Source organism: Chiloscyllium plagiosum, chromosome 5 (assembly GCF_004010195.1).
Source record: "Chiloscyllium plagiosum isolate BGI_BamShark_2017 chromosome 5, ASM401019v2, whole genome shotgun sequence".
Taxonomy (NCBI): domain Eukaryota; kingdom Metazoa; phylum Chordata; class Chondrichthyes; order Orectolobiformes; family Hemiscylliidae; genus Chiloscyllium; species Chiloscyllium plagiosum.
In genome coordinates, this window is record NC_057714.1 from 118,071,897 (window position 1) to 118,083,419 (window position 11,523).

An 11,523-nucleotide genomic window follows, 5' to 3' on the forward strand; every position below is an offset into this window, starting at 1 on the left:
GTTAGGTTCTTCACTCAGCGAGTTGTAAGTTCATGGAATGCCCTGCCAGTAGCAGTGGTGGACTCTCCCTCTTTATGGGCATTTAAGCGGGCATTGGATAGGTATATGGAGGATAGTGGGTTAGTATAGGTTAGGTGGGCTTGGATCGGCGCAACATCGAGGGCCAAAGGGCCTGTACTGCGCTGTATTCTTCTATCTATGTTCTATGTACCTTCTATCCAAAATTTACAAACCTGACTGACCCGGTCGACTCATTTGCCTCAGCCTGCTCCTGCCCTGCGAAACTTATCTCTGCATACCTTGACACTGTCCTGTCCCCTTTGGTCCAGGATCTTCCCACATACGTTCAGGACACCACCCACTCCCTCCATCTCCATGACTTTCATTTCCCCAGCCTCCAAGCCCTTATCTTCACCATGGACACCCAAGGCCTCCAAGACGTAGATTTCTTCCTCTTCTCCCAACATTTTTCCTTCAAATTCTCCCACTTCTGCCAGACCAAAGGGGTAGTCATGGGCACCAGCTATGCTTGCCACTTTGTCAGATAAGTGGAACAGTCCATCTTCCGCAGCTACACTGGCACCATTCCTCACCATTTTCTTCTGCTAAATCAATGACTGTATCAGCACCACGTCATACACTCAAAGGTTGAACAGTTCATTGACTTCACAAACACCTTCTACCATGACCTCCAAGTTAACCTGGATCATCTTGGACACCTCCCTTCCCTTCCTGGACCACCTCCCTTCCCTTCCTGACATCTATGTGCACTGTGCTGCTGCAGTCTCCTGAACACGGTGTAGACTTGGTGTTGGAGTGGTGGAGGCTGGTACAATTACAACATTTAAAAGGCTTCTGGATGGGTATATGAATAGGAAAGGATTGAAGGGATCTGGGAGCAAATGCTGACAAATGGGACTAGATTAGATTGGGATGTCTGGTTGGTATGAAGAGTTGGACCAAAGGGGTCTGTTTCAGTGCTGTACAGCTCTGACTCTAATTTACTTTGATGCTAATATATTAATATATTTTCTTTCCTCTTCCACAGACCAAGTATGACTTTACTTCTTGTATGGGTGTGATGTTGGTGTCTGTAGTTGTGCTGCTGTTCTTCGGAATTCTGTGCATTTTTATCCAGAACAAGATTCTCCAGATTGTGTATGCTTCTGTCGGTGCATTGATCTTCACAGTGGTAAGTGTGAATTCTTTTTAAAGGTTTCATTTTAGTGAGCAAATCATTTCAACCTTTAAGAAAACACCCACTTGAGGTGGTTTGTACCTTTTGCAGCACAGTCATGGGTTTTACAGATTGTCTTTCAAAGGATTAAATTTTCCACATTAATGCCTCAGTCATTATTTTGTAATTTAGTCAGTAAAAGCTACCATTTTGATTTTATGTGACTTAACATAGAATGACACTCATTCACACCCCAGTTTACCATTACCGAGTTCTTGCTGGATAAAAGGAATGAATTTGTATTTGTTGGAAGCCTTTTACATCTGGCTGTTCCATAATGCTTTACTGCAAACAAACTACTTTTTGAACGTAGCCATTGTTGTATGGGGTAACTAAGGCAATGTAGTAGCCAACTAACACATTGACAACTTGCAGAAAAAGTAGTGACCAGGTAATCTGAGTGTAATATTGGATTAGGGATGAATACTCACCAGAAAAATGTCTTCTGCTCTTCCAGAAGAAAACAGTGTGATTCAGACTTTTTAATATTCTGGGGACCCAGGGTTCTATTCCCCCATGGCAGATGGTGGAAGTGGAATTCAGTTTTTACAAAAGAAAATCTGGAATTGAAAATCTAATAACAGCAAAATGCTGCTGATTGTCAGAAAAACACACCTGGTTCATTACTTTCCTTTTTAGGAAAGGAAACTGTTATCCTTGCCTCCGTTGGGCCTACATGTGACTCCAGACCCACAGCAATGTGGTTGACCTTTTAACAGCCCTCTGCCCATCCTAAACTGCCCAATGATGCTGGTCCTGCCAGTGATCCCTTCATCCTGTGAACGCATAATAAAATACACCCAAAGGACAGGACTCCCTCCTCATCTGGAAGACTGAGACAAGGCCTATAATGGAATGGTCACTTCATTGGAGGCTATTGTCCAAAATGTCTGTGGTGGCTCTCTGCTCTTCTTCCTTTCTTTAAAGGCCTGCACATCTTGCCCTGTTTATTCAATTTCTGTTTCAAAGTCACAGTTGAATCTGCATTCAGCACACTTGGACAATGCATTCCAGATTCTAATCAATCATTGTGTGCAGACTTTTTGCAGTTTGTCGGTTTAGATTTGCTTGTGCCTCTGAAGTGTAATTTGAACAAACAACCTTTTAACTTGAAGGCAAGAATGCTATCACAACCAACATTCTTGCAAAAAGGAATAAAAAGAAACTTTTTTCCTAGCTCCATAGTCACTCATTAGATTTAGTGGTTATTGCAGATTTCTCTAAATGAGATGCATTTGTTTGAGTATGATGTTTGGTGTCAATGCAGCCTGGAAAAAATGTAATAAGTATGATATACCTTTTTTCATTTGTGTTTGACATTAAACTATATTTAATAGATCCACTTAGATTTATCATAGGTTCTAGACCTTAAGTGGAACACTTCATGCAGATTCCACAGTAATGCATTTTAGTCGTTAAAACATGAACACATTTACTACAAAAGAATCTATTTTAAAAAATTACTTTTCATGTAAAGGTCATTTGAGACAATAGTATAGTAAGGTTCTTCATGTGACGAGCCATGTTTGCAGACTGACCAAATTGGCATCATTTAACAAGAGAAATAGCAGAGGATGACCATGTAACCTGTAAAGCTATCTAATATGATCTTTGACATTATCTGCACATGCTTGTTTAATATTTCCCTTTATCTCGAGCGATCAAGTATCTATCTGTTGTGGTCTGTATGTTGAATGATGGTGCACTCTTGATCCCTTTAAGACTCGCATGACTGAAGAAAAAGGAATATGTGTAAGCTATCAGCCCCCTCAAGCCAGCTGTGTCATTCAATATGATCGTGGCTGATCCAATATTCTTCATCTGCTTTCCTGCCTTTCACCAAAACCCTCTTTAACCAGCTAGGTGAAAAAAAAATCTATCTATCTCTGCCTTAAATGTACACAAGGATTTTGTCCCCACAGCTGTGTTCCTCAAGACACTCAGTCCTCAAAATCGTCATCTCAGTTTAAAATCAGTGCCACTTTATTCTGAGTTTATGCCCTCTTGTAGACCTTCCCAAGAAGAGAAGCATTCTCCCAAAATTTACCTTCTTAGGCCCCCTAAGAATTATCTATTTCCTTTCATTGAAGGTCACCTCTTTGAAGAAATATCTCCTTGTCTCAGTGCTAAATGATCATTACCTCTATCCTGAAACTCTGGTTGCTTTAGAATCCCCAGCTAGAGGGAATAACATCCGTATATACTCTGCTAAACCTGTTTTTAATAATGTTGAATGTTTCCATGAGATGATTCCTCATATTTCTGAGAAGAACCCTAATTGTCCTCATCGGACAACGTTTTCATCCAAGGGGTCCATCTAGTTAATCTGTCTGCACTGACTTGTGTAAATAATTCTCTAATATGGAAACAACAACATTCCAAATGTTTTCAAAGTCCAGTACAAATAAAGAATACTTGTACTGCTAATCCCCTTGCAATAAAGGCCAGTGTGACATTTGTCATCCTAATTGCTTGCTGTAACTGCATGATAATTGTTCCCTTGTATGGGTATACTTAAGTCTATCTGCACATCAATGTTTTTAAAATCATTCTTTCTATAATCAGGACTGAAGTAAATAAACTTGCTCTTCCTCATCTGTGATGCCTTGTCACTCACTTGGCCTCTTTAGTTGTTTAGCTGATTTATGGGATGTGGACATTGCTGTTTGAACTGGCATTTATTGCATCCCTAATTGTTCGGATGGCAGCTGGTTTTTTAATTGAATTGCAATTCCACCATCTGCCATGGTGGGATTCAAACTAGTCTGCAGAAATATTACCTGTGTCTCTGGATTAACAATCCAGTGATAATACCCCTACATCTGCCTAAGTGGGATAGAACATAGAAGAATACAGCGCAGTACAGGCCCTTTGGCCCTCGATGTTGTGCCGTTCCAAGCCCACCTAATCTACACTAGCCCACTATCCTCCATGTGCCTATCCAATGCCTGCTTAAATGCCCATAATGAGGGAGAGTCCACCACTCTACTGGCAGGGCATTCCAGGAACTCACGACTCGCTGAGTAAAGAACCTACCCCTAACATCTGTCCTATACCTACTCCCCCTTAATTTAAAGCTATGCCCCTTGTAATAGCTGACTCCATACGTGGAAAAAGATTCTCACTGTCGACCCTATCTAAACCCCTAATCATCTTGTACACCTCTATCAAGTCACCCCTAAACCTTCTTTTCTCCAATGAAAACAACCCCAAGTGCCTCAGCCTTTCCTCATACGATCTTCCTACCATACCAGGCAACATCCTGGTAAACCACCTCTGCACCCGTTCCGGTGCCTCTACATCCTTCCTATAGTATGGCAACCAAAACTGCACACAATACTCCAGATGTGGCCGCACGAGAGTCTTCTACAACTCCAACATGACCTCACGACTCCGGAACTCAATTCCTCTACCAATAAAAGCCAGTACGCAATCTGCCTTCTTCACCACACTATTTACCTGGGTAGCAACTTTCAGAGATCTGTGTACATGGACACCAAGGTCCCTCTGCTCATCCACACTACCAAGTATCCGACCATTAGCCCAGTACCTCATCTTTTTGTTACTCTTACCAAAGTGAATCACCTCACACTCGGCTACATTGAACTCCATTTGCCACCTTTCTGCCCAGCTCTGCAGCTTATCTATATCCCGCTGTAACCTGCCACATCCATCCTCACTGTCTACAACTCCTCCTTTCGTATCATCCGCAAACTTGCTCACCCAACCTTCTAACCCCTCCTCCAGGTCATTTATAAAAATGACAAACAGCAATGGTCCCAAAACAGATCCTTGCGGAACACCGCTAGTGACGGCACTCCAAGATGAACCTTTGCCATCAACTACTACCCTCTGTCTTCTTCCAGCCAGCCAACTCCTAATCCAAACCTCCAACTCACCCTCAATGCCATACCTCCGTATTTTATGCAGTAGTCTACCATGGGGAACCTTATCAAACGCCTTACTAAAATCCATATACACCACATCTACCGCTTTCCCCCTCGTCCACCTCCTTAGGACGAGGGTAAAGCGGTATTTTCAAGTTGGCAGGCTGTGATTAATGGTGTGCTGTAGAATAGTCTACCATGGGGAACCTTATCAAACGCCTTACTAAAATCCATATACACCACATCTACCGCTTTCCCCTCGTCCACCTCCTTAGGACGAGGGTAAAGCGGTATTTTCAAGTTGGCGATATTTTCAAGTTGGCAGGCTGTGATTAATGGTGTGCTGTAGAAATTCATCGGGTCTGATTTGTCAGGGTTTAATCCCTGAAGTCACTTGAGCTCACTTTCTGGGAAATTGAGGTGATTAATCTCTGTACTGTTTCCTTTGGTTACACTATTTGTTTGGTATGTAACATGTCTTGTATAGACCCATTTATGTTCCAAAATAAATGCACCAAGATATATTCCAACTTGATTGTAGCTGTTAGTTGCCTTCTGGGGCATGCACACTCATCTAGGGAGCTATCTTGTATTTTAAGATCCAGTAATACAGCCTACATGATTACATCAAAATGCCCAGAAAACATTGTTCCACTGGGAAAATTAACAAGTTGACATGACTTTTTTTTTGGTTTTAATTGATGGATTGAACCTTTTCTGACATTAACACTTCACTCCAGTTACCTTGTTACTTTTTTGTGGATTAACAATTCCACAGTATATTTCCTATAACTAATTGTGATTACAGCCTCCTATGGTTTCTCAGTTAACTGTAGAACAAGGCAATATTTATAGATCTGCAGTATGTTGCTGTTGTTCACTATGACATAATAAAAACATGAGCATCAGAAAGATGGCACCCATTTGCTATTTCCTTGTGAAGCTGGGAGAATTGAAAAACTGGAGCAGCCATACTAGATTTTAAATGCTTAAGTGGGTAAGCGTTAATTCAAACTTTCACTGCCTTAAGTAAAACATACTCTCCTGAATGTAAAACAAAGACTAGGTCAGTTACTAAAATGTTACTTTTAAAGTCTCACTTGCTAATTGGGTTCTCAAACATGAGATTGAAGTTTTTATATAATACCCTATACATTTTTTTTTAAACTACCGTCATTTATGCTGTTTCTTTCTGGATGCAAATATGTTCTTGTGATTTCTGCCTTTGAGTAATTTCTTTGCTGTTGAAGTTTTTATTCTGAATATTAGCATACACTGTAATATACCCAATAGAGTATTGCAACTTCCTGTTAAAACATTTCAGTGATTTTCCCTGTTTTCCAACACATGCTTGCTTCCTGTTCATATTGTTCAATTTTACTAATCCTGATCTGTCTGAAATTTAGTGAAAGCTATCGAGAGCTTTTCCCTTTTTTCCACACTTGCTGATTTTTCTGTCTTTATATGTTGGAGAGAAATTCACAAGACACTTGAAGATAGCCAACAATAGTCACTGGTGTCTCCAACTATACTGGGTGCAGCAAAGTTTAGCATAATAAAATAAAAATGGTTTTGGTGATCATAAATTCAATTTTAAATAATCACCATTGTCAGCTAAAGTATTTACAAGTTCAATAAATACCCCAGACTAGTTCACCAGAGACTTGCATTGGCTGATATTACAAAATAGAGGAAACATTAACAGGAGACGAGCTGTCCGGTCTAACTCTGTGCTCTTAATTCTTCTTCTGCAGTTTTTGGCCATTGATACACAGATGATCCTGGGGAACAAACAGCTGGTTATCAGTCCGGAAGAATATGTTTTTGCAGCACTCAACCTTTATACCGATATTATCAATATCTTTATGTTCCTCATGACCATCATTGGGAGTACCAGAGAGTGAGGTGTCAGCAGACGAGGAAATTTGATCCTAGTGCAGTGAAGAACTAACCTGAAGCCATCTTTTCTTTTATGTAGCCTAGGTTAAGGAATATTCCTTTTTGACTGGTATTGCCACTCATGTGAATAAGCATGTTTGCATGGATGGGCAAATGTGAATGTAACAGCTTCACTGTGGCCATCAGTGCATTCAGTCTCAGTTGCTGCTTGCAGCAGGTTCATGTAGATAATGGTATTCCTTTTTGCTCCTATTTTCCAGTGAGTTTAGGATTCACCTTTCTTAAAGATTAATCACATCGTTTATTTAAAAATAATTGGAGCTTCTTCTGCAGAGGAGTGAGATTGGCACTGTCCTGCAAAACACCACTTGTACACTTTATTAAGTTAATAATGAACTGAAGTATTTGGCTTTGGAATTTAAACCAACCAAGTGTGTAAAATATTTAATCTGGATTTATTTAATCTTAAGTTAATTAGAACAATATATGCACAGTTTGCAAATCAGTGAAATTAACCTACTAAATGTGAAACCTATTACATTGTGAATTATACTATAACCTGATTTAAGTCAGAAAAGTATAGCTTTTAATGCACCAATCTTGCTGACCTATACAGTTCATATATATATCAAATGAATAGGTTGTAATATTGGAGGATGTTGGATTGATGAGAAGGTGGCATGGTTAATTTGAATTACTTATCTAATATTGTCCAAATCCAGTAGTTTATTTTGGGTTCTTGAAGAACTAGCTTAATAAAAATGCTGGAAGTCAGGCTTTATCCTTGAATGAAGTCAATATTTAAATTACTGAACATTAGAATTGGACTTTTCCAAAAAAACTGGTTATATTTACTGTTGAGAGCTAGGAGTTTGCTTTAAAAACTGCAGACTAGAGTTCAACACAAATGAATTCTCTGTAGCTTATATTTGTTTTGATTAATAAATGAAATGGGCTGTTTGGCTAGCTGCCTTGAATATGCTCAGGAGAATCAGTATTGTTGAAAAATACCCTGAAGCTGCTTGATGGCACTGTAACTGAGGGATTGCATTGCATTGCATTGCTTTTTTAACTGTGGATTTATGATACCTGCATGTATGAAGAGATTAGTATGAAGCTTTTCCATGGTTGTATTATTTATTAGTCGCATCAGATTAAAGAGCTAGCACTTTTGGAAAGCATTTCACAAACACCTTTTTTAATTTCTAAATGTTTTTCAGTCTTTAGCTCATCAGACAATCTTTGAAAAACTGGCATTTGTTAGATTTAAAATACTTTTGTTAGATACCTGCCCTTTTTTCTCACTTAAACTAATTTGACCATCAGAAGCTACCAAATAAGGATTTGCTAATTATAGTTGGGGCTGATAGAATGAAAAGGGAACTCTTCATTAAGATTCATTTATTCAATGTTTTGTGACACATCTAATTCCTCCAGTGAAATTATCATGTAGGGTTAACTGTAATATACATTTCTGTATTCACTAAAGCATTGGTGTGATCAATCATGGGACCATGTATTAGGAACTATTCTACTGAACCAGATGATTCAGATTTGCATGTACGTAGGTAGAAAAATTCTGTAAATGTGCATGAGGTAATCAAGGATTTGATTTGCTTAAGTGTTAAGGCAGCTGGTCTAAACAATTCATATTTAGGGAAATAGATTGCTTTGTTAAATGAGAGAGAAGACTATTTAAATAATGAAGATATTTTTTGACTGTGAACCCAAACTTGTAGGAAAAAAAATGCATGAGTAAAAACTAATTTTTGCTGTAATGATTGGCAAAGTCTGCTGTAGTATTTGAACAGGTTGAATTTTGGATATTTCGTTCTGTGAACTGTTTACGTTTTTAAGAACAAGGCTACATACATTTTTCATTTTGAGAGCTGTGAGAATAATTCACATTCTGCTTTTGAGGTATATAATCTTAATACAACAAAATAAAGATCCTTTCTTCAAGCAAACATATTTTTGTTTTAAAACGATACTTGCTTTCAAAAATGACAGCAAGCTAAGTTAAACTTCATTGAATGCCTCGTCCTTTTGAAAATAAATTTAAGACTTACATTGATGGAGCAGAGTGGGCAATTTATTTCCTGCTGACCTGAAGGCTTACTAATATTATCAGGCAACCATTTTAGAATTAGTTTGCATTATAATCTTGAATTTTTCTTGTTGCTAACAAAACCAGTGCCCTGAAATCCTTTATTGAAACTGTTGGAAATATTGTAAATAAGCAGTATAATATTTTGAAACTGATTTCACTATGGCAAAAGTTGCAATGTTTGAGAATCTGACGTCATTAGGGATCTCCTCTGTCAGTAACCTGTTTAATTTTATCTGACAGCATATGATGCTGACATTGGTTATCCAAATTTATGGACAACTTGTACTTTTTTTGGGGTATGAAACAGGCAATTTAGCTTAAGCTCTACACAAACCGCTTCCTCTACCTTCTATATCTCTCTTTATCAACTTAGTTTTTTATCTCAAACTTTGATGATTACATGAACAGATGAGGAAAAAAAATTACTTTGTGTCATGCCACATGCTCCTTTATCTAACTAGGGCAGGCTAATGCCAAGAGATTGATCAAATACAGATTAACATTCTGATTTTTGCTCATTTTCCCATCTCTTGAAATTTCAGTATCATAATATAATCAAATTTATAAACTTCTATGGATATACAGTCCTGCTCGAGTTGATATGATTGTGATGCTGCTTGTCCTTGATCCTTTCCTGTGGAATTAGGCCTTTTGTCATGTTAAACCACCTGGTAGTCTGTGTAGTGAGGCCAAATAAAACAATGAAGATTTGAACTGTTTAACATCTGGAAATCAAACAGTTCTCTCCTGTTTGTGGTATTGTTAATATCATTTTGTATCAACCTATTTATTGAGAATTTTATTTTGAGATGTAATGAATTAGCATTTCACTCAAGTCCTCATCTCCTCCTGTTTTTCTTGTCCCTCATCTCTTCTGATCTGAGTTTTTTTTTGTGAAACCTTAGCCAAGTACTTAGTGAGCTTGTGATAATATCAATTGTGGCACCAAGAAGGCAATCTCCATTCTTTTGCATGGGTGAAATGAAGGAAAATATGGCACAACAATAGCAAAAATTGTCCTTGCAAGATTAGGATAAGAATCGCATTAAAGTAGATTGAGGAGCTGATCTTGGCCAATATCTTGTTTCATATTTCCCGTGTGTGTGTATATATACTCCTGATTCTTATCAAAATAAGAGCATGTTCTGTTTGTGCGCAGATTACCTTTAATGGTTATCTTTATTGTGAGCATAAAACATTGTTACAGAAAAACATGGAATTCATTAAAATTAGGGAATCTTAAATATAATTTGTATGTTCATCTCCATTCTGGAACCTAATCATTCTGGTAATCTAATTTCACAATGTCTTTACTAAACTATCGAATACATTTTAGATGTATAAAGCAATTCTGGCAACAGATGAATTTTCATTTGTCTCCGACTCATTGTATTTAATGGTTGATTTTAATTCACATTTGGTTACTAATCAGATTTTTCAGTATATTGAGTGAAGCGATTATTTACATCAGAGCTATTTTCTTTATTTCACATGTTGAAAAGATTCTAAAAACAAGACTAACTATTGTACTAGTTTTAGCTGACTTTTAATTTTCTGAAGTTTAATTTTCAAATATGCTGTTTTGAACTAAACAGATCCTAAATATATGGTATTTATAAGATTATCAATATTTAATACCACAAATCGTTTTTGCACAACCTTTTTAAACCTGTTCAATGCAACCTCTCAGTGTTCTAAAATAACACTTTTAAACAGGTTAAGATTTAGTATTTTTTTCTGAAGTAAAATTGACACTCCTGAATTTTGTTTTTTGTACTCCATGAACTATGGAACTCCCATGTTTTGAGATTTTCATGTTTAGATTCTTGGGTTCAATGAGCTTTTTGTGTCAAAATGAAAATACAAGGTTTACACCTCGGAAGTTATGATCTATCCCCTTACATTAAATTGGCTATAATATCAAATCTCCTCTGTTCAGTCTTTTAAACTCCGTGTTTGCCATTGAATTTAATTAATGCTGATCTGATGAAACAATGTGATTGCTAGAGGTCTGCAGGTAAATGCATTTTTGACTTCAGATATGTTCTGTATTGCTATATTAACGTTGCAGTAATTAAATTTGAATAAAGTTTTAATGCACTGTAGTCGTTTCATTTTTTTTTTTTTGGAAACTAGCTGAACCAACTGTTGAAAGTTCCATTTTAAGTCTTGGTTTGTTTTGACATTTGCAACCGAGAAACAGTCCTGTGTACTTCCTTTTAAATGCATAAGTTTTGCTTGTTAATTTTTTGCTTTTTTTTTTGTAGTTATTAACTTATCTAGTAAGCCACCGTATGGTTTTCTTATAGAAAATAAATGAATGCAGTTGTATCTACATTTAGTCTTTACTACTCTTTCAGCACCCAGCCAACACAAATGTTGTCCTGTGT

At 37.5% G+C, this 11,523-nt stretch overlaps 1 protein-coding gene across 4 annotated transcripts in view; it reads left to right on the plus strand.

The window, feature by feature from the left end:
• grinaa (glutamate receptor, ionotropic, N-methyl D-aspartate-associated protein 1a (glutamate binding)) overlaps positions 1-11,238 on the plus strand; it is a 95,735-nt gene extending 84,497 nt beyond the window's left edge. For all 4 annotated transcript variants that reach the window (XM_043690909.1, XM_043690908.1, XM_043690911.1 and 1 more), the window contains 2 exons: positions 1,049-1,192; positions 6,879-11,238. In XM_043690909.1, coding sequence (XP_043546844.1) covers positions 1,049-1,192; positions 6,879-7,028 — 294 coding nt within the window. In that variant the 3' untranslated portion in view covers positions 7,029-11,238. The remainder of the gene's footprint in view (positions 1-1,048; positions 1,193-6,878) is intronic.
• The last annotated feature ends 285 nt before the right edge of the window (positions 11,239-11,523 follow it).